The 24,500-nt window shown below is 44.2% G+C and overlaps 1 protein-coding gene across 4 annotated transcripts in view; it reads left to right on the top strand.

The window, feature by feature from the left end:
* Nucleotides 1-24,471, top strand: part of abca12 (ATP-binding cassette, sub-family A (ABC1), member 12) — an 80,789-nt gene extending 56,318 nt beyond the window's left edge. For all 4 annotated transcript variants that reach the window (XM_053439276.1, XM_053439277.1, XM_053439275.1 and 1 more), the window contains 19 exons: nt 1,587-1,676; nt 2,959-3,046; nt 3,187-3,314; nt 4,048-4,135; nt 4,441-4,549; nt 6,295-6,349; nt 8,533-8,710; nt 8,809-8,924; nt 11,346-11,508; nt 11,693-11,946; nt 12,667-12,871; nt 13,125-13,234; nt 13,923-14,073; nt 17,054-17,188; nt 17,736-17,839; nt 18,160-18,252; nt 18,364-18,469; nt 23,175-23,312; nt 23,749-24,471. In XM_053439276.1, the coding sequence (XP_053295251.1) occupies nt 1,587-1,676; nt 2,959-3,046; nt 3,187-3,314; nt 4,048-4,135; nt 4,441-4,549; nt 6,295-6,349; nt 8,533-8,710; nt 8,809-8,924; nt 11,346-11,508; nt 11,693-11,946; nt 12,667-12,871; nt 13,125-13,234; nt 13,923-14,073; nt 17,054-17,188; nt 17,736-17,839; nt 18,160-18,252; nt 18,364-18,469; nt 23,175-23,312; nt 23,749-23,856 (2,419 nt within the window). In that variant the 3' untranslated portion in view covers nt 23,857-24,471. The remainder of the gene's footprint in view (nt 1-1,586; nt 1,677-2,958; nt 3,047-3,186; nt 3,315-4,047; nt 4,136-4,440; nt 4,550-6,294; nt 6,350-8,532; nt 8,711-8,808; nt 8,925-11,345; nt 11,509-11,692; nt 11,947-12,666; nt 12,872-13,124; nt 13,235-13,922; nt 14,074-17,053; nt 17,189-17,735; nt 17,840-18,159; nt 18,253-18,363; nt 18,470-23,174; nt 23,313-23,748) is intronic.
* The last annotated feature ends 29 nt before the right edge of the window (nt 24,472-24,500 follow it).

The raw sequence follows: 24,500 nt of genomic DNA, 5'->3' as shown, positions 1-24,500 counted from the left end.
TCATTACTTGATTGGCCCGTTGGGTCCCTGCATCATTTGTGCTGGTCGAGGCGAGGGGGGGGGGGAGACACGACATGTCTCATTTTATTAGAAAATGAATGTGAAGCTTTACTTTGTTGGAGGGCAGATTGGACCTCAAGGACAAAGAGAAGTTAGAGAGGAGTGATTGAAAAGAAGACGGCTGAGACGCGAGATCAAACTCAGGGAGATGAAGGAGGAGGTTGCGAGAGGTCTTCTTCATTCGGGAGAAGGTCTGTTGTTTGATCAAGAGAGTATATTGAGGGGAAGAAAATCCTGAGGTGCCAATCCATATATCAAAGACCGGAATCGATGCTTGACCCAGTTCTTTCTCACCTGATATAGAACAGAGATTGTAAAGATGATATTATTTCTCTATTTTTTTGATGAAATCAGTGCTGGAGTGGAGGGGGGGGGGGGAGGCTGCTGCTGAATGAGGCTATAAGCTGTCGAGGGTGGAATATTCCTCCGTCTTTTCTTATTATTGCTGCAGTGTTGTGATGGTGGAGCAACAGATTTCATGCACGGCCTCAAAAAGCTTTGTTCTCTCCCTCGCCAGCATGAACAATGAAAACATAATGATCTGTGTCTTTATTTATGAGTCGACGTCGGGGGAGAGCTCAAATAAAAGAAATCCACTTAAATGTAAATCTGCAAAAATAGGGGGCGAAAAGTCTGTACTCTTTTTTTGTGTGTCCTGCTCCTCGCACCAGGGTGTTAGAGAAGAGTCACTGATGACCTCTCTCAATAATAATGTTATTATTAGTATTAGTATTATTATAGGTAACTGTACTTTAGTTGAGTATTTGTTTTCCTGGCGACTTCCTACATGTTAACACAAATATCTTTCTACTCTTGACATTTTCCAAACAGGCTTGTTACTTTCTTTTTAATGCATGCCAGGGGACTTTCCCGTCTTTTCGTTCTTATTTTGCATCATCGAGCGCGGCCGTCCGTACATCAAGACAGATCTAAACCTGAACAGACGGGACAATAAGTCAGAAGAGACGACTCCTTGTCGTGTATCTCTTCTCACACATCAAACGCTTGGCGACGTATAGGACGCATCAGGACAAATCAGACAACAGAGGGAGACAGCCGCGGAGGAGAGGCGCTGTGCACCTGTCTGTGACAAGGACGAGGAAGAAAGTGAAGAATCAGCCCATTGTGAACTGATGCTGTTGAAAAATGTTCATGCTCACAGATCTTTTCTTGCTTTTAACCCCCGTTTTCAGTATATTGTTTTGTTTTTTCATTTGATGTAAGATTGGTTTAATTTGAATAGTTTTCGATCTATATTAATGTTTGTCAGTTTTGCTCTGCACAGGAACAGCCGGTAGAGATTGAGTTCAGAGGGGAATCTTATACTTTTATATTTACCTTATATACTTCAGTGCTTTTACTCATACATGAGTCATTTAAACACAAGTGTCTGTGCTTATCCTTGAGTAAAGATTCAGTGTTTTCCATCTCCCCACTCTCCTCACGCTGAGTTCGAGCCTCGAGAGAAACAATTTATTTTTATTTATTACTTTTGAAAATGCCTTTTTTTCTTTCTGTCTCCACAGAAACCAAAACCCCAGCTCCGGGAACCTGGTGGACTCTATGATGTCATTCCCCGGGATGGATAACGCCTGCCTCGACGGGCAGGGGAGACCGTACGTAATCACGTCGCACATGCCGGCTGTTGGTTTTTTTTGTTCACCCTGAGAGGGATCGATTCTTCAGAAATAGCTTGTGATCCTGTGCTCGTGATCCTGTGCTCGGTCTCTCCACGCGTTCCACCCTTAGCTCCACATGCTGTGTTTTGACATTTCACTCATTGTCATTCTCTTCGTGTCGCCTCTCTCGCCTCGTTTCCTTTTATTAGTCTGTCTCCCTCTGACTCCCGCTGCCCTCTCTCTCTCTCTCTTTCTCACATGTTGCCCCCCCCCCCCTCCGTATTTATTCTCAGCCGCTCAGCTCGGGGCACGTACGTATGTGACTGAGCAGTTGCAGCAGGACGACACGAGAGCGTCATTAGTATTCCATAAACACCCAGTGTTCATAGGGCAGACTCCCCCCCCCCCCCCCCCCCCCCCCCCTTACAGGCACTCAAATCTATGCTGGCACTCAAACCCAACCTCGGAGGCATTTTAAAATTCTCTGACAAAAAGTCGTGTCGGTTGCGAAAAGGGCCTACGTGTTTTTCTCTTGGCGCCCTGCAATCACGTGCGTGTGATGCATCTACATTGTTCACTGGAATAAACAGGAGGCTCTCTCTCGCATTTAAGTGTCAAAGATGTGTATTGCTACAAGTGTTTTTTTTTTGTGTTTTGATCTGCACCAAGTGTCCCTGAAAACATTTGGCAGAAAACAAACTGTGCGGGGGAGTCGAGCATCAAACCACACAAGCTCACATTTCACACAATATGAGATTACAGCTCGTATTTAAATGGCTTTGAAAATTGTTTTGAACCAAAATCAGAGAATTATTTGGACCCTGATCTCACAACAAACAAGTTTGCTCTGAGAGTGGGCTGAGCAACGGCATAATAATATTCAGTGGAATATATTACAATAGCAGCAACACAACCAAGTTCAGTTTTTATTGATATAATGCTAATCCACAGAGAGAAGGTAAAACACACATTATTGCTTTTCTAAACCACAATTGATCGTCTGATGTCCACAACTTTCACTCAGTCTTTAAACCCAAAAGACAAAAATGTTTGACAAACACGCGTATACATTTCTTCATAATAACATTTCTGCACATATTTTCCTCTTAGAGCACCTACAGGTTTTGCCTTTTCCTTTCTCTCTCCGGTGATGAGTACACAGGATATAGGCCGTCATCAACTCAGTTTCCAGATGTGTTGTCGCGCGTGTCTGGGGACGAGCTCTGTGGCATTATCACAAACTGCTGCCAGCTCACTTTGTGAATGTTTCTTTTTGAAGGGTCTGCGCCCGGAACGAGCACAAGTGGAGCTCCAGAGGGAACAGCTCTAAAGGATTTAGTGTCTGTAAATGCACCACACAGGAGCAGGTGAGACTGGGTCATCGGGAACAGTGTGTGTGTGTGTGTGTGTGTGTGTGTGTGTGTGTGTGTGTGTGACTAAGTGATTGTGAGTTTTTTTCTTTTTAAAAGGACAAGTGTGAAGCATTTGTCTTTTACACCCCCTCCAGGTTTGTGATGAGGACAACTATAACCCGCCACATGAACAAATCCTTTCATCTCAGGTTGTTTATAACCTCAGTGGCATCAACGTGGAGAACTACCTGGTGGCCACAGCCAATGACTTCATCAGGAACAGGTGAATGACACCGAAAGGAACCCCATTGAGAATATGACCATTTACAGTCATATGAAGCTGTCACTGTCGTGTCCTATTTAACAATTACACTTCATATTAATCAGATCGTTTGGATTATCTGGGATTAGATCCTTAATTTAGTAATTAACCAGTGAGCCAAATGAAACATGCAGTGAACCTCAGTTTGGTTTTCCTTTTAGTTTCCTTTTAGTCACCTGAGAATTTTTTTTAACTTAAAATGAGTTATTGTGATAACGATGGACACTCGAGTCCCAGAAGGTTTAAATGAAGACCACTCCTCTGACTTTATTTCCTCATTAATTAGTCCTATACATTCTCTATTAGTAACATGTTTTCTGTATATCATTCTTTTACATCCGCCTAAATGTTGATTTACCTCTGACTCCCTTTTTTAACATAACATGTTGATGTTGTTCCGTGCACTTGTAAGAAAACACAGCTGTTGATTGTGCTGAACCTTAAAACCTGAAATTTTTCCTCAGCTTCATACAAACCGATGTCTCTGATAAGTTATGTTATCGATTGTGTTACTCATGCCTTGAATGTGTGAGTTTCCCCCAAAGTGCTTCTCGCCTGCAGCTACACGTTGTCGGTGAATCAAAGAAAAACAAACGAGCAAAAAAACCCAGGGTGTCACATCTGATTCCTCAGCAACACTCTTGTCTTCACTCTTTGTTTTGATCGATACGTCCAATTTGCTTTTCATTCTCAGGTACGGTGGATTCGATTTTGGGATGCAGCTTCCTACTGACTTACAAATGGACCTTCGAGCGGTGCCCAAAAATCGCACTCTGTCTAAGGTGAGTCTCTCTCTCCCGTCCCATTATCCCTTTAATTGCTGCACTCGTGGGCTGTTGAATGCTAAAACATGACATCCTGACTGAAGTTATTTAACCACAACATCAAGGCTCACGGGCGGAGCTCTGTTGTTGCACCATCATTGTCATCGTAAATCTCTTTTACTGCGGCAACTGTGCCACTGTGTTAGTGTGTACGTCTCCTCATGATGATGACATCTGCATTTTGTGGAGACGTGATCGACCTGCACACCCAGATACGCAGCAATGTGAGGGATGCTTCTGTGTTTGTGTGTGTGTTTGTGTAGGTCTGGTTCAACCCCGAGGGCCACCACACAATGCCAGCATACTTAAACAGCCTCAACAACCTCATCCTCCGCTCCAATCTCCCAAAAGACAAGGATCCACGTAAATACGGTGAGCCAGCAAAGTGGTATAGACTCAATACTTCAATCACAGGGAAAGGACACAGTGTGAGATTTGAGTTAAATTTATTAAGGGCAAAACACATTAAAGATCAATGCTATGCAATTGTTTTGACATTGCAATATGCATTTGTTGCTGTTTTCTCTTTTTTGCTCTTGATTTAGTGAATTCAGAAATCAATAAATGTTATTCTTAGTGGGATTATGTTGTTTTCATGCAGACACTCCCTGGTAATTGCTGAAGATCAGCTGAGTAAAAGGTTTAAAGAAATACAAACACGATGCACATTATAGCGTTACACCCCATGCATTTGCTTTCTGCGCTAAGTAACATAAAAGCAACGTTTACTCACGGTTCATTTCACTGGATTAAAGCCAGGGGGTGCTGTGTATCCTTTCGACTCACATCACCGTACATGGTGAATACCGATGAACGCAGCTCACTGGGGAGCTATGCTAAAGAGATCGAGTCTGGCCCACGGTTTCAGCACTGTTTCAGCTCGGAGCATCGCCCCGACCATCTGGCTTCAGGCAGACAAACACAAACACACACACACACCCACACACACACTCATAAAAAAACACACGGTGCCTGCACAGGGCTACATGCTCAGACACATTTCTTCCCCCCATAGACGATAAAAGTGCTTGAGGGGAGAGTGTAATCATTTAAATGTTACCTGCAAACTCCCAGTGGTGTGGGCGGGTGTCAGGGGTGGAGATTCGGTGAGATTACTTTTCAAGGTGATCATTTCTCTGTCAGGTGTGAAGCCCTGAGCCGCTCTGTAGTGTCCGCGCTGGGCTGAGACCCCGCAGAGGTCGCCGGCGGAATGCTTTTTTCTAACGGCACTCTCGGAGAATTTAAAGTCTTGTCTGCCTCACACCTCGGAGAAAACAAAGAGTTACCCGGCTGGTTAATAAACCACCTTTATAGAAGGTGAATAAAATGAATCCCTGACTTTTCTGCTTTGAAAAGTAAAGGAAAACAGCCGGAGCTTGAGGCTGTGAGAGGGAAAAAAAATGGTATGACCCATTTTCTTTCTGTCATTAATCAATTTTTCAATCAGCTGAAGAAGAAAAAAATCGGCTTTCACAATCAATAAATCGTTCAGTTCATTTTGAGGTTTTCCTTTGCAGTCTATGATCGCATAAATAATAACTCTGGGTTTTTGACTGCAGACGAGACAAGATTAACAATTTAGACCCCACATCCTTCTGGCCTCTGAGAAATTGTGATGTTTTTTCTTTTACAATATTTTTAAGATTTAAAATGTTTTATTGATTCATAAAGAAACCAGCGCATAGCGAATATACTTGTCATACAAAGCAGATTATCCACCCGTCCGTTCTGATTAGTCGAGAGATCTCACCAGCTCCGTCAAAGTGTCTCTCAGGGAAGCACTGAACCTGCAGCCGCTCTCTGGGGCCGCTGTACTCTCAGTGAACTCACACTCTCCTTTATCAGGAAATGTGAGCGGAGACATGTAGGGGGAGCAGCTCACGTCTGTAAGCATCTAGAAGACCCTGGAAAAAAATGATAAAGAAAAATTCAATTTCCTCTGTGTGCACTGGCAAATGAAATCATCTCGCACTGTATTTTTCAACCGGTCGTGTCCCGTGGAGGCTAAGAGAATATCATTGCTCATTTGGTTCATGTGCTGAAAAATTGCCTGTATGCTGTCGTTTTTTTTTTCTATCGCTATCATAATGTTCTGTTTTTCTTTTGTTCCTTTGCAGCCATTTCGGTTTCCAGTCACCCGTATTTCGGTCGGGCGGATGATGAAGACGCAATGTAAGGACCACACTTCAAAATGTATCTTCCTGCTACTTTAACAATCACTGAAACAAATCCTAATTAGCATTCAAAAATATTTCACAATAAGTCACACAATCATGACTAACATTTGTTTGGGCAGCCTCTTAAAGTCAAGGTGGAGTCAGATCAGGGAGGCACATGACAGCAGTATTTACCCACATTTGATTTTCCAAATGGATTTCCCTGGGCATGCACTATTGATCAGAGCCCTGATATAATGAGTGTTTACCCTGAAGGTGGCACAGAGGTGAATTGATTCTAATCCCCCTTCCCAAAATGAGCTTATTTAAAACTCTCGAGATCCAGTCGACAGGAATTGGCGGCTCTGTGTGCGCCCGTATGCGTGTTTGCAAGCGTGTGTTCCAGTGGACCGAATTAAATAAATCACTCCAAAAAGTGGCTGTGGCCCGGAGAAGGTCGCGCCTCTCCAGAGCCTTATTAGCACTAACAATCTCGCCCGGCCATTTCAGTGTTTACTGGCCTCCACTTCCTCCACATACTCCACATTTATTCCTCTGCATGGCATTCTTTATTTATTTTTTCCCCGCCCGCTACGGTGCTGCGGCGGCTGCAAGTGCACAATTACCCCTCCATCCTGGGTGATCCTGCTTCCTCGCTGGATGTATTGATTTGGTCGGAGCCGTGTTAAAGATACAGCAGGCTTATTACTCCAAATGTCTTGATTCTCAGGGCGGTAGCCGAGCCCCATAGGGAAAGATTCCAAGGCTGGCTCGGCCAAACCGATAACCAGCCTGCTCAGGAGCTGCTGGATATCCTCTGTAGTGGGTGCTGCCCTAAAATGCCCATCACATCTTCCTGTCTGCTTTTCACTCTCTGTCCCATTGGTTCACTCAACTCTGCCTCATCTTCAGCCAACTTTTTTTAGCCGCTCTTTTTTTTGTTGGATGGAGGTCAGCAGCATGCATGGCAGCAAAGAGAGCATGAGAGTTGAACAAGTCGCGTTAAAGCGACCCAATACAAGATTTGCTCGCGCCAATGCTTGAGCTCCCCCTACAGGTGGGATGTGAAACACACTGTCGTAAATATGAGGCGCAGTCGGAGACCCCCCCCCCCCCCCCCACGCACACGGCTGTGCACTCGACGGAAAAGAAGCCGACAGCCTGAGAAGCCAAAAAAACACTTTGAATGACTAACGTTTGCAAATTTGCATCCTTTGGCCTCTTGTAGCTCCAGTGAAATATCCTTCCATATTCGCTCTTGCTCGGTTTCTCTTTTCTGTCCCTTTCTCTTTTACTCTTCTTCATTTTCTTCCTCTTGTCCTCTGCGGTTGGTCTGCTGCACACTGAGAATGGCGAGCTAATTCGCTCACAGCTAAAAGCCGGCTCGAAGTCAAGTTGCTGGTGTTTGACATATGCCGTGATGTTCCAGCAAGGTACAGCAGTGTCACCTAGTGTGGCTCCAGTTAACCAGTGAGCTCTGTGGCAGAGACAGACAATCTCCCCATTATAAGTTTGCACCATCAAAATGATTTTGAAGCTGTTATTTCGAGGTGTAAAAAAACGAGCCCATGTTGCTCTAAGACAGTTTGAATGAGCCCACCAGGTTTCACCAGGTTTCAGACTAACTGAAGGATCAAAGCCTCAGCTTGTTGTCTGGGGTCTCGTCTGCAGCTCCGGCTCTATCCCAACACCTAGGCAGGAATCAGAAGGATTACTGTGCCTCGCAGCGGTGCCGCCGCGCATACTGACGATGCAGCAGCCGTGTTGGACTCGAAGCCATCTGTTTGTTTCAGCAGCTATTATCTTGTCAGAGGTTGAGGCACAAGCATCTCTTTTAACGCAGCCGTTTCGTTATTAATGGGATTCAGTTTATTGTGAGCCACTTCGATAGTTCAGATGAGTCAGGTCCCAGCAGGCGACGATATGATGGCTGGTAGGAGGACATTGAAACGGGGCCATTGTTCTCTGGGAAGAATTACTACAGGTTGCCTCATTCACGGTGAATCAGCAGAGACGAGAGTATTGATATCGCACACTTCTCCTTGGATGTAGCAATTGTGGACTTTCCTAAAGTAAGAAAAGTCACAACTAACTCGAATGAAGTCAATGTGGAGGGAAGATAACACACTAATTACAGACGCCTGATAATGAATTAGTGTTGTCATCGTGATTGGAACGATCCTGCTTTGTTCCTCACAGTGTTCAGGGGATGCTCCAGATCCTCGTGGCCATGTGCGTGCTGTGTGGTTACTCCATCATGACGGCCAGCTTCGCCATCTACGAAGTCCACGAGCACCACAGCGGCTCCAAGAGGCTGCAGCACATCGCCGGCATCAGCGAGCCCTTCTACTGGGTGGTGAACTTCCTCTATGACATGGTAACACCTCGCTAACCTGGTTCATTGTGATAAAAACTGTGCATTATGGGCTCATAGCATCTCGTTGTTATATATCGTGTCTCTCTTCTCTTCGACAGGTCATCTACATGATCCCCGTGACTTTGACCGTCGGTGTGGTCGCAGCCTTCCAGGTCCCAGCGTTCACAGATCGGCAGAACCTGGGTGCCGTCACCCTCCTCCTGGTGCTCTTTGGGTCAGTGAGCAGAGAGGATGTCGATTTACCGTAACCTACTGAGAAACGATGGTCAAGCTATTTTGAGTTTGTCTTTTGGCCTGCGCTGCTTCACGACATTCAGGCCGTCAAATATTTTCTTCCTTATATTTTGAAAAAGGAAAACTGCACCTTAAACTTTTTAAAACAAGGCAGCTCAGAGAACTGGGAACCAAAATCAACAGGGGCACAATCATACAGGTTGAAAACAAGCAGTTTGGTCGGTTTTGCTTTCTCTCTATTTGGAGGTAAAACTCTAAGTGTGTGATGATGCTTGTAATATTCCCTACAACACAACTACGTGCAGTGAATCTGAAGGTTTATTCTCAATCTCAATTGGTGCAAGTTTTGAAGACCTGGTGTTAACATCGGTGCTGATCTCATCACAAGTGGTCAGCATTAAGTACAGGTCTGAACGTAATGCGTCCTCAATGCATCCTGAGATCTGATCACTCAAACCAAGTGAAGTTCCATGTAAATTTAATAGAAGAAGCCATTTTCTTGTATTATTGTTATTTTGAGTGTGGGAGGCGGTATGGGACGCATGTGGTTACATTCTTTTCTCTGTGTGAAACGTGTCCCGGGCCACACATATAAAGGACGACCTTCTCAGCTGAAGTTTCATAATGAAAGACAACTTACGGTTCACATTGTCCACACAGTGATTTGTGTTGTGATATCAACATTGAACACCACAGAATGATTTCCATTTTCTTTCCGAATGGGTAACATCTTCCCTCGTGGTAGGTCTGCCCACAGCTATGATTCATTGATTACCTACTGACTCCACTTGCTCTCTTTCTCTCTCTATCTCTCGCTTTCACAGAGACACACACACACACACACACAAAGAGATTCGATCACAAAAGGTCACAGGAGACAAGTTCAACACGCATTTTAATGTCAGGTGTGAACAGATGATGTCAGAGCTGTACATTTGGGATCAGATCTCTTTGGTAATACCAGGTCTGAACAGGGCCAACAGGGTTATAATCAAGTGTAGTTTTCTTTTAAGCATGAAGGTGACCACAAGAGGTGAACTCCCATTCAGCAAGACACCCATCCTCATCATATATACCCTCATTATACACACACAGCATCCGAGGAATTTAGATGGCAACAATCTGACAGATTGTCTAAGTCATCTGACCTCAGTCGTACTCATCATTTGTTTCTTGATAAAACTCATTTGTTTGAACAAATCACACTTTGCCTTGTACTTTCTGGCCTCCATCGCAAGTGCTGCTTTGTGCACCGCCAGGTTGGCTCCACAGCGGGGGGGGGGGGGGGCACGACGACGCTGCTGTTTTTCCTGCAGAGACAGACGGTGGTAGAACTGAGAGATTGCTAGAAAAAGCCCTGCCAACAAATTTATCCCATTCAAGCCAAAGACGAGAGAGAGAGAGAGAGAGAGAGAGAGAGAGAGAGAGAGAGAGAGAGAGAGAGAGAGAGATGGGGGGAGGGATCAGGAAGCAACTCTGTGCGAGGTAGAGACTAATTAACCACAAGGATTTAAAATCAATCGAGCCGTGAGTTCTAGATCCTGGGAAGTTGTCGAGCCGATGATGTGCAATGATTCCAGCATCTGGATCACCGGGGTGATTTTCAATCCTTCCCCAGCTGCAGCAGAGGTTTAGACCCCCCCCCCCGTTTGCCGTTGCCGTCGTGATCCTCGTCTTGAGCCCGGGAAATCTTAGGGCTCCAAGTCAGCGCTCTGCTCCTCATTTGTCAGACAGATGTCTCCCTCCCAAGCAATGAGTAATCACAGAGCTCCATCTGTCAGGGCTGCACCCACCTGGTCTGGTGTGCAGCCTCCCTTGTTTTCTGCTCCCTGTCGTGGCTTGGCACCCACAGTCTGCCTACCAAGCACCTTTTCTCGGGTGGTGGTGGGTGTGACGCAGATGCTTTGTCTCTGTCTTGCTCTTTCTGTTTGTGTCTGTTTCTTCTCTTTTATGCAAACCCTACTTCTTCTAGCTTTTCATCACTTTTTTTTTTATACCCCCCTTCTCTTCCCTCCTCTCTTTGGCTGACCCAGACACCTCAATCAAAAGAACAGAGAAGAAAAGAGAGTAATATAAAAAAAAAATAGAAGGAAAGGGATGTTCTTCTAGCAGGGGAGTAAGAGGAGATGTAATTAATCTTCCTCTCCTTTGGCTTCATGACTGAATGTTTACCCTCGTCGTGGTGTGGTGTCCTTCTTCTTCTGCTATTCTTTGATTCCTATTTCCACCTCACATCTTCTGAGTTTGGCCTGAACCACTTCACTTGGACATGCAAAGTCCTGTGATTTTATGGGGTGCGATTTTGAGAAGCATGGTACAAGTACAAACTCTCCGTATCCAGGTTTTTAAGGTGCATGTGTGGCTGCATTTTTTACTCAATGTCACCTTTCCAATTCCTCAGGTTTGCCACCTTCCCCTGGATGTATCTGTTGTCGGGCGTCTTCAAGGATGCAGAGATGGCCTTCATCACCTACGTGTGCATCAACCTCTTCATCAGTGTCAACACCATCATGTCCACCTCCATTCTCTACTTCCTTGGCCAACTTTCAATGCTCAACCCTGAGGTCAGCATTCACTGCCATAGCCCTGATGTTAAATGTGTTCACTAAGTGTTGAATTCAACCTTGTAGCTCTGGTGATATTGAGTTGCAGAAGAGTGGGAAGGACAAATGTCCCTCATGTCCAATGGCAGGAAAAAGTCATGATTAATATATCCTCTGCCGCCTCTTCTAACTTCTCCCCCTGCAGCTCGTCCAGACTATCTACGAAAGGCTGAGCTACGCCTTCTACATCTTCCCCCAGTTTAACTTTGGGAACGGGCTGATGTATCTGGCGAGGAAAAACATAGAGGTCCAGATCCTCAGCGGCTACGGCATCGACGCCTATCATAACCCGTTCTCCACAGATGCCCTGGGCTGGATGCTCATCTCCTCCTTCATCCAAGGCGTGGTCTTCTTCACGCTGCGTCTCCTGCTCAACCAGTTCCTTCTGCGAAAAGTCAGGTAAGGAAAACTGATGCCAGAGACGTCTGGGGCCAGGAAATGATCACAAACTACCGCTGACAAATTTTTGGGGTTTATCTTCATTCTTTCAGTTTCAGAGCAGGACCTTACAGGATTTTACGTTTAGTTATGCTCCTACTCCAAACCCTACGCTCGCACTCGGATGTACCCTGCTTGTGTCTGAATTTCCTGAGCTCCAGCTTCAACTCTTTTACTCACACTTCCGGCATTCTTTTTGTTGGGGTGTTTTGCGAAAAAATGTAATTTCTAAAATGTAAACAAGAGGACATTTGTGTGAGTGAAAGCACAGGTTTTTCGAGAGACACTGTGAAACCAATAGTCCTCAAACTAATAGACCGAACTCTTGAATGAAAAAAGGATAAAAACCCAAACACATCCAACTTTGTGAGTGCATTGACAATAAAGTGCATGTGTGGCACAGAATGTGAAAACTGACTCTCTTGCAGCCCAGAATAGGAATGTGATATATAAATGCTGATAATATGCAAATGAGGAATTGAATATGCATCAGAACCACTTTAAGTAATTAAGGAAAAGTTAAATTGCTTTAAGTTCAAAATGATTAAAGATAGATATCCAAATCTTTCTTTGTGCCCCAAATATATCACTAAATCCTGAACTGCTGCTGCTATAGAACCCGGAGTCTCTGCCAGTTGTTCCCATTAATTTAAACACCTCTTACTTTTCCCTCTTTCGCAGGCATTTGATTTGTGGCCGTAAGACGGTGCCACAGGTGGCTTGGGAGGACGAGGATGAGGACGTGGCAGCAGAGAACCTCCGGGTGTCCAGCGGAGCGGCCAACACGGACCTACTGCAGGTCGACCAGCTCACCAAGATCTATCAACACTTCAAGAGGAAGGTCCCTGCTGTCAAGAGGCTCTCTGTGGGAATCCCTGCAGGAGAGGTGAGCCCGAGGAGCAGGATTATAAACTACCAACAAGGCAGTTGGATAACAAAAGGGGCCATTGTATAATTAGTGACTCATCTGGCTCTTGGGACAACAGCATGACTCTGTTATGATCCATGAATCCTTCATTTTGATCCATTTATCCATAAAGCCAGTTTTATAATGACATGAAACTGATCAGTGTATCATAGTTCTTTATAAACGTCTATAAAAGCTTCACGGTTACTAAGACGTGAGTGATTGTTTACAGTGCTTTGGTCTGCTGGGAGTGAACGGAGCAGGAAAAACCACCACCTTCAAGATGCTGACAGGAGATGTTAGCCCCTCTGACGGCACAGCACAGATCAGGGACTTGGATGGGTAAGATCCTCATTCATTCATTAGCTTGTATAACAAGCAAATGTGACAGAGAAGCAGCTTTTTATTTGATCTTTGTGCCGTCGACAGCCTCATGGGTACCTTAGGGAATTACATTTTGAACAGTTATCACTTGGACTCCAGGATGAACTGATATAGACCGAAACTGTGCTGGTTAGTTACACTAGACAACGTCTACACACTGACAACATAGAGGTTTTAGGTCATTATAGAATATTAAATATAGTATATATAGATGTACAGTCTGAAAAACACTTGAGGCATATTCCTGCAACCTAAAGATGAACTGTGAGAATCACTATGGAGGACGAGACAGAGGCAAAACCATCATTTAGATTTAATCCTTGCAGGTGCCCGGGCTGCGCTGCCTAATGGATCTGGGCGAGATTCAATTTGTGTAACACAAATATCCACAAATGAGGAGTGTTATTGCTTTGCATCAGACCAAATTTGAACATGATGGTTTGGGATTTACTACGCTGCAGCTGTATCTTATCGCTGAATCCGAAGCTCTCCTATGAAAGTATAAAGAGCCTTGCTCCCCGCTCATGCTTCCGCTGTTAGGCCACATGGTGGGTTATTCAAACTTGGCCCACTAGAGACAACAGGTCCCAGTGGTGGATGCCACAAGAGAGTCTGTCTTAATGTCTGTTTGTTTTTCCCCCCGCAGGCGGTTGACCGACATCATGGAGTGCCGTAGCAAGGGAATTAACATCGGCTACTGTCCCCAGGAGGACGCGCTGGACAGCCTGCTCACAGGAGAAGAGCACCTGGACTTCTACGCTCGCCTCCGAGGCATCCCGAAGAGGGACAGAGAAGGGGTAAGGGGATGCTGCAGGTTCTGCGCCGCCATTCAAAGCTTCAGCCAGAAGCTACATGACACATTATCAGATATAAAATTTAAAAAACATCCATTCCCAACTGCTGATACTTCCGTGCGTGCCGAATCAGAGGGTGTGAAGTGTCGAGTGATGTGTGCCGGAAATGGAGAAGCTGTGGCAATCCGACCTTAAGAATTTAGCCATTACTGTACGCTTCAGTGCAGAAACATTTGCATTTAAACGATACTTTGATGATGAGAGAGTCTCATTCGACATGTCACTTTATGCTCATTCTTCCCATTTATCTCTCAGAGAACTAATCAATCTTGTGTCTGGTGCCTGCCTGTCACTGCTGCTGCTGCTGCTGCTGCTGCTGCTGCTGCTTGGGACATGAAGGGAATCTGCACTGCAGCCATTGAAAAGATGTTGTGATTTCTGATTTTCCATCTTGATATTTTTATACAAAAGAAAGAGAAGGAAAGAAACAGCTCTGAGGTGGATGGGAATGGGCAGAAAACACTTCAAATCCAAATTGCTTGCAGGGAGAGTTTGACTATTGTGTTTTTTTTTTATCTCTGCACAAAAAATATTGATTGTCTCTGACAGCCACGGCCATGTTAGAAACAGAAGTGCGCGCACACTTTTGCGAACATGCACACATGCACACACGTACTTATCGGAGACGAGCGAGGCACAGAAGTGGTTCCTGCTGGTTCTAATCATTGTCGTCGCTATTGCTACAGCTCCTCCTCCTCTGGTCAGGGAAATGCCAACAATGGTTATAATGGTCACAGTATGGGTGTTGGGCTAATTCACAAAGATGAGGTTATATATAGCGCTCCTCTTATGTTGTCTCCCACTGACAGTCCCCTAGCTGTGGATAATGAGCCGAGCCTTAATGGGGTCATTTCGTATTGACATGGTTTTGTCTGGCTTAATGAGCTGTTACATCAAAGGTGATAGAAAGGGGCTTTTATGGGAGAACATTTTGATCCAAACCAGTCGGGACTATGCTATGCTTCCAGTGCTTATCGTTCAAATGTAGCTGCTGCTGCTGCTGCTGCTGTTTGTTTGTGTGCAGCATCTGAAATCCGCCTCGGTGCCCAAATAACCTGGAACCTGAACTCAGAATCATACCAAAAAATCAACACTATAGGCAAATCCTCCAGGAGTGAGAAAGCAAAGAATCAAAAGCCAGCTAAGCGATCCATTGCATTGGCTCGCTTCATTGATCCGGTTTCCAAGCTTCCCAGCTGATGGGGAAATCGGCTTAAGCTCACCGATGGGAAATCACCTCCAGCTATTGGAAAATGAGCTGGTATTTGCTGCCCAGTATTTCATGTGATTAATAGGCGAGAATGGACATATTTAAAGTGAGTCAAATGGTTGTGGGCCATTGAGGTTCTTTTTCTTTTCTCTCACTTTAAAATGTGGTCTAACACTCAGGATAAACTGATCCAGCACCACATTACGCCTCGTCAGTCTCTGTTCTCTGAAGTTTTTCAGCCTCGGGACAGGTTGGAGTTTAGATAAAAGTCGCAGAGTAAAGTCATCATCGCTGGACAAACAACATTAAAAATGCATGGGAGCGAGGCTGATAGATACCTCAGTTATTTCCTGTGCCGATGCACTGGACAGAATCTGAAGAGGCAACAACAAAAGCCAACATGGAGATCGAGTAGCTACTAAGGAGTGGGGGAGGGCACCCTCAGAAAAAGAAAGATTCCTGTTAATCCAGCGTTTCCTGCTGTGATCAGTGTCTGGATCGTGTGCGTACTGGGATATTGGCCTCGTCCTCCGGAGAGAGGCCCCCCCACCCCCCCCCCCCCCCCCCCCCAGTTGATGGATTAAAGGAATGGATAATCAACTTCCCGTGACAATGCGGTGTTGTTTAGAGCTGCCGGAGTCACAAATGAGTGCTTGACATCATCCGCGTGCTCATGAAACTACAGGGAGCAGCATTCAGCCACGCAGAGCAATCAGTAAACCTATTGACGGGCTGTAGATGACAGGAAATCCATTGCACATCCACGCTGATTATCAGTTTGCAGCACAATAACGTGGTGGTGTTTTCCCTTGGCTTTCTACAGAAATACATACACTCTCTGCAAAAAGTACAGAGTGGGTACGATCTCCTAGGAAAACGTCTTTCTGCTTCAGGTGCAGCAACTGCAATAGTAAAGATCAGTTGAAAAGACTCGGAAGTCATCAGGCACCAGCATTTACCTCTGATGTTCAGCAAGGAAACTTTTGAAATATGGAGCATTTTAAAGAGAGTCTGGTGTATGTGTTACAGCAGCAGCTCTCCTGGTTCAGGAAGCAGGGCATCATGGGTAATGTCCACTGTTTAGTTGTGTTTCAGTTCAGCGAGAGAGACTTCACAGCCAAAGATTTATAGGGTTTATTTTTTCTCTGCATGAAAAGCACTCAATCGCCCTGACACGGAGCCCAACGAAATGAATCACCATGTGTGGCTGAAGGGGGCGCTGTTGCTTAGTACAAGTTATACAGTGTTTCTTTATATGTTTTATTATTATTATTGACAAAGCAGCTTATACAAGATCATATGTCTTTGTATATTTTCCTGGCATACATGTGTAAAACATCAGATTTGTGTGGAGGATACAGAGAGGGCTTTCGTTGTGTTTATAGGATCTAACGAAGTGTTTTAAGATGGCTGCTCAGGCTACGATGAATAAACTCTTTGATGACTGGTGTTGCTTTGAAAAGCACATTTCAAAGTTACTCTGTGATCACAGGTGGTACTTCTGAAACCCCTCTACTCTTTTGGTATTCACCATTCTCCTGTATTTGCTAGTTGTGGCCTCAGGAAATGACATTTAGAAGGTAAAGCAAACTGCATGGCTATTATCTCAACCATGACTCCGCACTGACTGGAAGCTGTGGTCCATCTGCCAATTGTGTTCTTTAAATTGTGTTTATTATCTGTATAATCACACTCTCAATGTATTTCTCGAAGGTGGTGAACTACCTGCTGAAGAGGCTGGAGCTCAGCTACCACAGGAACATCATCACTGACAGCTACAGCTGCGGCACCCGCAGGAAGCTCTCGACGGCGCTGGCTCTCATCGGACACCCGCAGATCCTGCTCCTGGTGAGGAAGCGTCTGTTCCCGCTGCTGCAGCTGCTCATTTAGTCGCCTAACTGGCCACGACACAACACATAATAAACTAACTGAACAAAACTGACTTTACAGACTAGAACTGACATATAGTTAACGGTATAGTGATGGTTAATGAGTCGGCTTGCTCAGGCTTACCGGAGCATGGTCTTCCAAGTGGTCCTCTACTTCATTTTTACATTGTATGTCTATTAAATAATTGTTTTCCTCCTACCTTTCCTCCTACTGTCCCTTTTTTTAAATTTCCTGCTCTTGAAATTCTTCTTAATATCCCTCTTATTATTTCATCTGTAACCTTGGGCCTCCTCTCTCCTGTCTGATTTTGCAATTACGCATTTCTTACTCTTTCATATTTATCCTGTCCTTGGTTTTTCCTTCTCTTCCTGCACACTGTTTGCAACACACTCTCTTCCTCTGTTACCATCTCCTCACCCCTTGATCTGTCGCTCTTGATTTCCACCTCACCCTCTTCCTTTTCGCACACCCTGCTATCCCCCTCTCGTCTCTCGTCTCTTGGCAGGATGAGCCAAGCTCTGGCATGGACCCTCGCACCAAGCGTCACCTGTGGAAAATTATCTCCGAGGAAGTTAGAGGAAAATGTGCCGTGGTCCTCACCTCTCACAGGTTAGGAAACCCACCAACATTTCTTTCTGTTCGAATTTGGCGTTTTGTGTGTGGGGGGGGCGGGGGGGGGGGATCCAAACTCTTCTACTGGCAATGGAAAATGTTTCAAACGCGTTTACCAGGGTTTAAAGATCCACATATATTTTGGTGTTAACATTTGATAAATACAATTGGCTTGTTCTCCACAGTATATTGTTGATGACAGTGTGGATACAGTGACTGAATGTACATTTGTTTATGTGTGACAGCGAGCATTGCTAGTAAGCTCAACGGGTCCTGCTTTGACCTTTTATCTTTCTGTCTTTGTCGCTACCCCTCAGCATGGAGGAGTGTGAGGCGCTGTGCAGCCGTCTTGCCATCATGGATAAAGGTCAATTCCGATGCCTGGGCTCTCTGCAGCACATTAAGAACAGGTTAGTGACCCCTGCTCGTCCTCCAGCTCTTCTCTCCCCACTGTGGCCTCAACCCTGCCCCTCAGACATGTTCTAACACCGGGCTTTGTTCGTACGCTCTCCTCTGTGCAGGTTTGGCAGCGGGTTCACCGTGAGGATGTACATGGCCAAGGCCTCTTGCGACGCGGAGGCAATCACCGGCTTCATGCAGCGGCGATTCCCCAGCACTTACCTCAAGGTGAGCTTTGTCAGCAGGCCGATGTGGCCAAGGGTTATGTGTATGGGTCTGTATAAATACTTTGTTGCCTTTAACTAACTTATAATATTTTACAGAAAAAATACTTCTAAATTAAGCTTTTGGTTGCCATGAGTTCTTTTCTCATGTATTATAGGTCTGACTAATTTGTGTAAAGCATCAACAGAAGGTGCACTGTTAACTCCCACCAGTGTGCCCTTACATGAGCTGGTGTCTGCTTTATAGCTTCGAAGCAACACTAACAGTTTTTTTTTTGGCTTACTGTGGGGGTTGTGGAACAAGATGTAAATTATTATTTTTATCATTTTATAATGATGTTAAGGTGAAGAGAAATGGAGAAAAATTATCATTAATTTGAAGGTGTTTCTGTAGAGAAACGTCTGGCTCTCTAGCTGCTAACTGCTCCATGTTTAAAAAGTCATTAAATGTGTCTTCTAGTTTTACATTCAACAGAATGTGTACCTTGGGTTTAAAACGTATGGCTATTGTCAAGGGAGTAGGTTTGATTTGGACATTGGTGGGGTCCGTGGGATATGAAAGTGCTTCCTAAAGTTGATAGGTTTTTTTTGTATTCGCAATGATAATTGAAAAAAAAAATCAATAAATCGGCTTAATTAACATGTTTATAATGCATATCTGAATATCAAAAGAGAATATGCATTCTGTAATGTTATAGGTTAAAGCAACTAATGAAAGAAAATGAGTCAACTTAGAAGAGTTTTCAACTTTACTCTGGTGCAACTGTAAACAACATCAACAACATTGTAAATAAATATTTTTGAAATAATACAACAACAGGTGTATCACTAAATGTACAGGTCAGTATAATTTCCTGCTGGGCATTTCTTCCTCCAGTGCCCATGAGCCAGCTGCAGGGTCATCAGCCAGGAATCACTAATACTAACATATACACAGATTAGTGTCCATTGTGCTCTTCCTATTTGAAAGAACCAAACACATGCCTACGTCTTTCTGTAACAGAAATGAACTGCTGATAGATTTCTTTAAGGTCAATGTTGTCCAGTGTCTCCTGATGGACATGGCACACTGCAAAATCTTCAAACAAGAACTTCAACTGTCAATCCTCTCATTATTTCTGCCACTTCAACACTAGATTTGACAGTGTATTTGGACCTAAACATGGCTAGTTGGACCTTTAGTATGTCCCTGTTCAGCTCTGGGTACTGATCTACAATGTCATTCACTTCTCCAGTAAGGAGAGTTTCCTCCAGCTTTTGCAAGACATTTAGATCTGGTTGGTTGAACCTCTCCTCAAACTGAATGTGCACACTATCAAGCATTTTATAGAACTCTGTTCTATAATGCTCCTCTGCTGACTTGGGGATGTGCTGGCTTGCTTCACTCGTGAATCGTTTTGGTGGCTTTCTTTGGTGAGGAATCTGAATGGGCTCAATCCCAAGGGAGTCAACCATAGCCACTGCTTTCTCAAAGCTCTCCTTATTTCTTTTGGCATGTACAGTAGATTTCACACACTGTATGGCACTTCTCATACCTGCACCAGTTTCAGTCGTTTTTTGAAGGGATGTGTTCAGACACTCAAGCTCCTCTATCACTTCTAATGCCAGACAAAGACCAAGTACCGTTTTCCCTTTCTCAAACCTCTCACGCAGACCATTTGCTCTCATGCCTGTGTTTGACCTACTTGATGCCATCTCCTCCAAGCTAGACAAAACACGTTCATACTGAGACAGCACCGCTCTGATAGCTTTGCCCCGCACTGTCCACCTGGTTGGACAAAGTGGTCTGAGTGATTTTAATGGTACCTCTGAACTTATGGCTTTGGAAAATATGTTCTTGAATTTTCCTGATTGCTTGTTTAATGTGCCAAGCTCATGCACCCACTGTAAGGAATCATTGATCAAGGGACTGGCTCTGCATGCAGACTGCGTAATCAGGTTAAGACAGTGTGCCCCACAATGCACATACAACGCTAACGGTTGCTGTCTCTTCAGTTCTGCTTGTGCTCCAGAATATTTGCCTGACATATTAGCAGCACCATCATATGTCTGGCCTCTTAACCCAGAAATGGGAATATTGAGCCTCAAGAGGACATCCTCAGCCATTCTTGCAATCTCCACTCCAGTAGTACCAGGGACCTCATACAAACCAATGAAAACCTCCCGTGGTACCAGGTCATGGTCCACATATCTAAAACAAATAGCCTCTTGTTCTGTTCCTGTGACATCTTGTGTGCCATCAATGATGAGTGAATACTGCAAAACTGGTAGCATCTGGATGGATTGTGCAATACTCCTGACAATACAGTTTCCTAGCATCTGCAAAACCTCGTTTTGCACTTGAGGAGAGGTATAGTCATGACAGCGAGCTAACCAAGTACTGAGACGTACATCATCCCTGGCTTTAAATTTCAGAAGTTGAAATAGATTTCCATCTTTTGTCTCATGGCCTCGCAGTGCTATGCCCTGCCTGGCAAGGTACTGTATTGATCCTACAATATTTTGTAGGCAGTACCTAGCATCCTCTTGTTGCTGTGCCCATGCACTTGAGAGCTGCGAATCTATTGGGCTTCCCTCTTGAGCACTAACTGTCATGGCATGATGGTGGGATTTGGTATTTTGATGCCGCTGAAAACTGGCAAGTGCATTCTTCCAATTATTAAATCCCTTTGACGAAAAGGCAGGGTCTACCTTTTTATATAGTGTGCTTTTCTTTATAGTGTATGTTTTCACACAGTGAAAACAGAGAACCCCTTTGATGGAGGGGCTATAGTGCAGCCATGGATACTGCTTGAACCAACTCTCTTGAAAATGGAGGAGCTTGTGTGGCAGCTGTTGAACTGGAATGCAATTTTTGTGTGAGGTTGGTTTGGTTTGTCCAGAATATCTTCTTGAATGCTGACACTCTCCCTGACCCTATCCTTGGCACTCTCCCTGCTGCTCTCTCCATTTGGATCAGTTTCCTAAGAAATCACAGTATACATTTGACCACGCTGTAGCAACTACTGCAAACACACTATTAATATAGGCCTATTGTTATTCAGGTCATAATCAGACTAATATTTGACACAATGCTGAATCTCATGACTAACATATTAATCATTATTGAACCTCACCTGTGATTTTCCAGCCTCTCTTCCATCTCCTCCAGCCTCTCCTTCTCTAGCCTCTCCTTCATCTTCTACAGCATCTCCTCCTCTGTCTCCTTCTCTATCCTCTCCTCCAGTCTCTCCTTCTCTATCCTCTCCTCCAGTCTCTCCTTCTCTATCCTCTCCTCCTCTATCTCCTCCAGTCTCTCCTCCTCCAGTCTCTCCTCCTCTATCTCCTCCAGTCTCTCCACTGTCTGTCACCTGACAGAAGTATGTTGATGCATGACATATGAACAGATATATTAGGGTACATAAATGGATAGACAAAATGTTCACACAATTATTATGTTTTATTTCCCCAAAATATATATGTATAAAATCACATGAGCATCTGCAATGTGCTTGTTGTTACTGTAAATGAGAGGGAAACCTTGAAGGAAAATAAAGGTTATTAAATTTAATTAATGTTTATTTATCCCAAAAAAAATGTTTAAACCATTGCTCCCTTTCCACACAAATAAAACATGAAAATAATGGTAGGCCTATACCTTAAAATGTGGATCTCTTTGGCATTATAGCCTATGCTGACTAATAATCAATATCAGTATTGTTATGGCTCTAAAATATATAACCTTTTAATTAACTTACACGTTGACTTCTAAAGAAGTCTCTTATGTCCAGTTTTCGTTTCTTCGACATCCTACACACACACACACACACACACACGCACACATGCACGCACAGCGCGCGCACGCACAAGCATAAAACACACACAAATTTAAGTGTTACTGCAAATGACATCACTGATATTAAAATCCGTCTCGCTGACGTGACCGAAGGCAGAACTTACACTCGCAGATGCAGATATTAGCTATGCACTGAGGCATCCTGTTGCTCCTCCTGTCTGGGACTAGCAAATTGCCCGTAGCTTTTTTTTTTTTTTAAGAAGCAGATGGAGTGACAGCGGGGACGGCCAATCAGGTTGAATATAGGTTTGCGGGAAACCGCTACAGCCAATCAAAGCGCGATAGTTGTTTAGAGGCGGGACTTCTATCAGAGACTGATTTTTAACCCTTTGTGTACTATAATTATTGCCTAAACAATACGGACAGCGGGTGTATTATTGGTAGGGACTACACGGTAGAGGCTGGATTTTGGTAGGGTCGGGACCCTACCGTCCCTATATAATCCTACGCCCTTGGCTATTGTTAATATGACAATGTTAAGTAGAGCAAGTTTAAATCTAGGTGAAATATGAGGGACTCAGAGAGCTAGACATGAATAATTTCTTCATCAAGACCCAGGAATTATTCTCTGAAAAATGTCTGGTACTGCTAAAGAAACTGAAAATGTTTTAATGGATTCTAACCTGAGACGTGCCACATCCCCCCACCAAGTTTCAGGGGAATCTGTCCTGCAGTGTTTGTGTAATCCTGCTAAATTAGAGGCAAACACAGACAAATACTTAAGCAATAATGCTGTTATAAGTATTCTCTGCACTAATCCAGTCACATACACGTACACTTATTGAATACTGTGTTTATATGTACTGACATGCGTATATCTTTGTAATATGTCATGTTTTTAAAGAATATTTAACCATTCTACATCAACACACAGGACCTGCACTCCACTATGGTGGAATACCACGTACCAGTTGCTCCAGGAGGGGTGGCTGACATCTTCGACCAGCTGGAGTCAAACAAGAATGCTCTGCAGATCAAACACTTCTCTGTGAGCCAGACCACACTGGATGAGGTGAGGAAGAGTGGACACAAACAGAGGAGGAGAAGAAGGAGGAGTGTGAGGTTTTGTAGGGGCGGGGGGGGACGGCGGCGGGGGACAGAAAAAAGGGACAGGAGATGAGAGGAGAGGAGTGAGGCCGGGGCACAAGAAAGCTGAGAGCAAAAGACTGAGTAGAGGAAAGTTTAAAAGAGGCAGAGGGAAACTGACAGAGGGTATGCCTCAGGGAAAATAAATGGAATATGAGTTGGGGAGAGAATCTGTGAGCTTTATATGCAGCCAGAGTCGGTATTCTTCAACCACTCTGCCCTTTTGGGGCTCTGGGATTGGAAGATACCAAAGGCACGAGAAAGAGAGGGGGGGTCGCAGAGGAAACTGTCCAGCTGATTAGCTCACATGTATGGCTCTCAGAGAGAATAATGGCTCGTCCATTGTCGCTGTATCTCCACAGGTCTTCATCAACTTCGCCATGGGAAAGATTGGCATGGAGACCCTACCAATACACAGCGAAGAAGAAGAGTGGGATGATCTGGAGAGCAAGAAGGCAGAAGATGCATAGAGCACTGACTGACTGCCATCTTCTTCTCTTACCTCCCTCCCTCTGTCTATCTCTCTCTCTCTGTCTCTCTCTCTCTCACTCACTCTCTCGACTAAAGATATGAGGGGGAACCTTATCAAATCAGAACCGTAATGACAATCAAAAAACACATGAACATTTGCACACGTTGAAGAAGTGTTTTTCCTGTGTTACTGGTCACATGACAGCACTTGTTTTTTACCTTGATTTCACCAGATTTTATTTATGAAGGATATAAATAATCATGTAGAATATGTTTTTTTTTCCCTCTTTAGTTGATACACTGTTTATATATTACTCCAAATCAAATCAAATGCATTACACAACAAACATGAAAAGTCTCACTAGCAACTGTTTTGTTTTGTTTTTCATTTGAGGAACATGTGATGGTGCCTTCTGGATGAGGTCCTCTGGACAAACCTCCTTAATGTGCACTTTAACCTTACTCACTTACACCTATAAGGGCATATCTAACTTTTAGAATTAATTAAATGAATGTTTGATATACTCTCTCCTACTTATGGACCTGTTCTAAATGGCATTGAATGAATTAAGCCTATTTTTTGTAATTCTAATAAAGCTATTTTTCAAATGCAACAGCTGCTCATTTGCCTCATGTGCTTTTA

The sequence above is a fragment of the Pleuronectes platessa genome, chromosome 14 (genome assembly GCF_947347685.1).
Source record: "Pleuronectes platessa chromosome 14, fPlePla1.1, whole genome shotgun sequence".
NCBI lineage: Eukaryota > Metazoa > Chordata > Actinopteri > Pleuronectiformes > Pleuronectidae > Pleuronectes > Pleuronectes platessa.
This window is presented reverse-complemented; position numbering and strand designations above follow the sequence as displayed.